General features: G+C 39.8%; 1 protein-coding gene across 1 annotated transcript; it reads left to right on the top strand.

Moving 5' to 3' along the window:
* Window positions 1-215: 215 nt before the first annotated feature.
* On the top strand, window positions 216-1,668 carry LOC116400338 (cytochrome c oxidase subunit 8A, mitochondrial). The gene is made up of 2 exons (XM_031878122.1): window positions 216-421; window positions 1,472-1,668. The coding sequence occupies exons 1-2, from the start codon at window positions 308-310 to the stop codon at window positions 1,583-1,585; spliced, it is 228 nt and encodes a 75-aa protein (XP_031733982.1). The 5' UTR covers window positions 216-307; the 3' UTR covers window positions 1,586-1,668.
* Window positions 1,669-5,536: the final 3,868 nt, after the last annotated feature.

The raw sequence follows: 5,536 nt of genomic DNA, 5'->3' as shown, positions 1-5,536 counted from the left end.
CCAATCACCAGACCGTCCAATCATCATTCTGTCCAATCATCATTCTGTCCAATCACCAGACCGTCCAATCACCAGACCGTCCAATCATCATTCTGTCCAATCATCATTCTGTCCAATCATCAGGCTGTCCAATCACCAGACTGTCTAATCATCAGGCAGCTGAACCCCCCTCCCTCCTCTGCTCCTTCAGATTCAGCCACACTGAACAGCTCAAAGTGAAAACATCATCAACGGAGCACAAACAGTAAATCTGAAATAGCCCATTAGAGCCATTAAAGTTAGTTACAAGGTGTTTGTTGCTGTGACGATGGTGAGCGTCTTCCTGAGGATGATGATGACTTTAACTCGACCAAAAGAAATAATGAAGCAGACGAGGAAGATGATCTACAGCAAACCTCCCAGAAACAAGATTGGAGCCGCAGTGAGTGTCTGTCTGTCTGTCCTTCTGTCTGTCTCTCTCTCTCTGTCTGTCTCTTATCTGTCTTTTTTACTTTGTCTGTTTGTCTCTATATCTGTCTATCCTTCTGTCTGTCTCAATGTGTCTTTGTCTCTCTTTATCTGTCCGTCTGTCTGTCCTTCTGTCAGTCTGTCTGTCTCTCTGTGTCTTTATCTGTCCGTCTGTCTGTCCTTCTGTCAGTCTGTCTGTCTCTCTGTGTCTTTATCTGTCTGTCTGTCCGTGTCTTTATCTGTCTGTCTGTCCGTGTCTCCGCCTGCCTGTCTCTCTGTGTCTTTGTCTGCCTGTCTTTGTCTTCCTGTCTGTCTCTCTGTGTCTTTATCTATGTGTCTGTCTGTCTGTCTCCCTTTGTCTTTATCTGTGTCTGTCTGTGTCTTTATCTGTGTGTCTGTCTGTCTGTCCCTTGATTTATTTCAGCTCTTTGCCAGGACAGAAACTTACTGTGTTGCTGTTTGTTTGGCTTTTGTGAACAATTGGTTTCCCCGTCAATTCGATTGATCAAGATGAAGGATGATGTAATTGCTTGTTTGTGGACTTTAGTTTGTTGAGCCCACAGCCCATGTTAATAATGTTCATTATGTTCATTATGTTCATAATGTTAATTATGTTCATACATTCATTATGTTCATGATGTTCATATGTTAATGTTAATTATGTTCAAAATGTTCATTATATTCATAATGTTAATTATGTTCAAAATGTTCATTATATTCATAATGTTAATTATGTTCATGATGTTAATTATGTTAATTATGTTCAAAATGTTAATTACGTTCATAATGTTCATCATACGTTCATAACACTACTGAGTAAAAGTGGTTTATCAATACAGATTTATTGATGGAAAGTGTTGCTCCAACAGGTTTACGTCATGAATATGGATGAATTATGTCACATTCATTTTAGATTCATCAATAATCATGCATAATGAACACTTATTATTGTTATTGATGATCTAGTTCCAGTTTCCCTCCTGATGATGTCATGTGATTTATTTTTTTTTTTTGTCTCTCACAGCAAAGTTTCTTGGTCATGTCACTGTTTGCAGTGGCCATGTTGACTCCAGCTGCCTGGGTCCTTCATCACCTGCCACAGTACCGCCAGCAGTCCAAAGAGACGCCTAGAGACTGATCCTTATCTTCTTCATCCTCCTCTTCCTCACCATATCAATATATTCTATACTGTAATCAATAAATGTGTCACATTTGATCATCATTATTAAACTTGGATAATTAAACAAAGTGACCTTTCTTATTTTATTGTGTTCTATGATCAAAATGTGTATTGACACCTGAAGAACAGAGTTGTCCTTTCCAAAATAAGAGCAGCCTATTTCTCTCCTTGTGGTATTTTATTATGTTAAAACAACATCCAGCACGTAGTCTGCTTCTCTCTCTGCTTCAAAACATCACACATGAACTTGTTCTGAAGTTTGTACAAACAGGAAGTGTTTGAAGATAAAATAAAGCTTCAGTTTGTGTTTGTTTAGTTTGTTCTGCTGGATTGAACGTTAGTCACTTCCTGTTTGAGAACATCAGTTCCCACAGAGAAGATGTAATTAAACCTGAGAGCAAAGAGGACAGACATCCTCATCACCATCTTCATTATTCCTAATCAAAAAGTTCAAAAACACCAATCCGTGACTTTAAGTTAACAATTACAATAAAATCATCAGCTCTACCCCCACTAATTCGATTGGCACCATCCCCGAGCTTCTAGGACCTTCGGAAGGGTTAGTTCAGGGATTTGGACCCATTTTTAAATGGGTTAAGGTCAGATAACTTTTCTTTGGGAGGTCGTAGGCACTTGGCCTCTTCCGGAAAAATAAAGGGGAGTGTGACACGGGTTAAGGTTAGCTAATAGCAAGGAACCATCAACATAATCTGTCCACTGTCCATCATTACCTCACACCACGAAGCTCTTATCTCTCATTAAGGCCTTTGGGATGTGTGGTATCGTCTGGATATCCAAATCCTTTCCGCCCTCTTTCTTTGGGGTGTATTTCATTTAGGATTACACAGAATGACTGGTGTTAGAACAGATTTCCAGCCATGTTGGGGGAAATGTTTCACTAAGGGAGTGAGTACCTTTTTCTTATTTAATATATTATATTTATGTTGGGTAAATCAAATTGAAATTGTGTTGCCGGTTTCACCCAAATATTGCAAGCCACACTGTTTACATGTAATTAAATATATGCAGTTTTTAGATTTCGGACTGCCACGTGTCATTGTATGGAAGACCTCCTTCGTGTATTGATTATTAAACCAGTTGCAGTGTTGAAAATATTCACCCTGTCCTCTGGATTTAAGATTAGAAAGGGGTTTTAATTTTGCTTTCACCAGGAGGTCCTTTAAATTCTTATTTCTCCTGAATGCTGCAATAATACTGTGGTGCTGTAATAATGAGGTACCTGTAATATACTTGTGAAAGTTATTCCCAATCACTCTGAGAAGTTTAACAGTAGACGGGGAATATGTGGTTACAAAAGGGAGGTTAGAGGTCACCACAGTAGGTTTAGTTTGCTGAAATGTCCTGTGACATTTTCTAAGGAAGGCCCTAGAGTACCTTCTGCTGGCCAAAGCTAGGAATAGCACTCTAACTGCAGAATTAAAGTCAGAATCTGAATCAGCTTTTTTGGCCATATACGCTTACGCATACAAGGAATTTGACTCTGGTTTTCCATTGCTCTCTACGTACATACACAGAATTTACAATAAGTCCACAAACAGAACCCTTGCATATGTCCCTGGGGAGTCGAGGTGTTGCAGCATGTAGTGCAGTCCCATGTTGACTGCATCATCCACCGACCTGTTTGCACGGTAGGCAAACTGCAGGGGGTCCAGCAGGGGTCCTGTGATGTTCTTCAGATGGGTCAACACCAGTCTCTCAAAGGATTTCATGACCACAGACGTCAGGGCGACGGGCCTGTAGTCATTTAATCCTGTGATGGATGATTTCTTGGGGACCGGGATGATTGTGGAGCGTTTGAAGCATGAGGGGACTTCACACAGCTCCAGTGATCGGTTGAAGATCTGCGTGAAGATGGGGGCCAGCTGGTCAACACAGACTTTCAGGCAGGAGGGGGACACACCGAGTCCTCCCTTTTACTGCAGATTCTATGGAATCTCAATAACTGTGACTCAATCAAGCCTGCATAAGTGTGTTTTGGATGGAAACTTGTCTCATAGAGCAGAGCGTGAGTGTCTGTGTCTTTAAAGAACTCTTTTATATCCAGTGTGTGAGTTTCATGGAACCCGTCACCCTTAAAAGTGGTGGTGTCCAGAAAGTCCACAGAGGTCACATTGCTGGTGGATTTGAGCTTACTTGAGTCACTGTGATTGTTCAGAGTGTTTAGAAACACCCCCCAGATGTCATCTAGAAACCTGTAATAATATAAGGGTTTCTTTGGACAGCAGGTCAGGTGTCATAATATAGTATGTCGACAAAGGTCATAGTATAGTAGGTCAAAAAAAAGTAATAAATACCTTTCAGTGCTCAAGGAATATAATATTCGGCCAGTGCCCCTATCAGAGTCATCATGGCTAAGAATATCAGAGCGCATAAGAACAACTTAGACAGCAATGAATGTATCTTCTCTGTTCTGTTTCTCGTCGCAGTGGAGAGATCGGCAAGACATCTCGGGCTGTTGTAAATGAATTGTTCATTAATTATGACCGTTTTCAGCATGTACATGTTCTTGGATGTGTTGTTAATATACAGTGCTTTTACCCACTATAGAGAAAATTGTGCTGTACGTTGCCCATGAACCAAAATCACAACCAGAAAAACAACGTGAATTTTGATAGATGGAGCAGATGAAAGAGAGAGATAGAGGATGTTCTTTTCTCATATTTTGGGTGTCCATGGACACGCTTATGTTGAAAAACCATTTGCAAAATATGTAAAAGTGGTGGATTTTTACCACAAGAAACAGTTCTAAAATTCATCAAGGAAATATTCAGATTGAAGCTGCAGTTATTTTCTTGTGTTGCCATGAAAACAAATCAAAATGTCATTACTTCTCATTAATATGTGATTATATCTACATTATCAAATTCATTTGCCCAGAATGGAAGCTAGCAGAGGTCAGTGTGTGTAATTATCCTGATCCTCAACTTTTACAGTTAGTCTATTGCGACATGCGGCCCAACTCTGTGAAATAAACCAATAAATCAAAAGAAAGACCTGACAAATTCTCTTTCCATTTTTATATTTATTGCTTTTAATTACAGAAAAAGAACATCAATATGTTGCATAAAATCCAAATTCCGCTGTAAAAATAGATTTGACCTTCAGAGTACAGGCAGCAGAGGGAGCACCCCTCAAATGTAAAAATAGGGTCAAACCATCACAGTCAACACAACTACACTCCAAATAAATACTGGACTTCCCTCCGGTCCACATTTGCTAACTGCTTGTGATTGATGGATACAGAAGTCTGCAAGACCTTCTGATCCACTTCCAGTGTCCAATGAAAAGTGGAGCGTTCTGGGAAAGTTTGTGACATAAACAGAAGCTCAAAGAGGAAGTGGAGACACTCCCATCTAACAGCAGAGTGTTTGAGTGCATCAAATATCTCATAATCTCCTCTACTGGCAGCTCCTGCCTGTCATTTTAAACATTCAAGAAAATGTGGAAAAAGTGTATGCATAGATTTTAATTTCCCTTATGCAATGACAGTAGCTGATGGCAGACGGGAACACAAAAAAAGCAGAGCGCCCACAAAGCCCTGAAAACTCCCGACACACACACTCCCCCTGACCAGGAACCACACGGCTGGATACCACGATGCTGAGGAAATGTTGAAATGGCACAATAATGAGAAACCACAATAAACAAGTGGGAGCGTCGCTGAGGAGAATGGGAATCCTTATGGTGTCAAACAAACTGACTGTACACACTCTATCACAGGCTCAATGTTATCTTGAGAACCGTTACCACGGAAGTGTTCAATATAAATACATAAAAGATAAACATGAATTGTGTAAAATATTTATACAAACCAGTTAAATTTCAATTTGTAATTAATTTTGATCATTTGCTTTTCATAAAATCAAAGCTTGTCTTAAATGATTTCAC

Source organism: Anarrhichthys ocellatus, unplaced genomic scaffold, assembly GCF_004355925.1.
Source record: "Anarrhichthys ocellatus isolate YVR2014 unplaced genomic scaffold, GSC_Weel_1.0 scaffold163, whole genome shotgun sequence".
NCBI classification, from domain to species: Eukaryota; Metazoa; Chordata; class Actinopteri; order Perciformes; family Anarhichadidae; genus Anarrhichthys; species Anarrhichthys ocellatus.
Note: the sequence above shows the minus strand (reverse complement) of the source record. Positions and strands in the feature narration are given on the sequence as shown.

Bases quoted from the DNA above. Each gene is read 5' to 3' on its own strand.
- LOC116400338 (XM_031878122.1), top strand. From the start codon at position 308: ATGGTGAGCGTCTTCCTGAGGATGATGATGACTTTAACTCGACCAAAA. The intron at 422-1,471 runs GTGAGTGTCTGT...TGTCTCTCACAG, and splicing joins GAAACAAGATTGGAGCCGCA to CAAAGTTTCTTGGTCATGTC.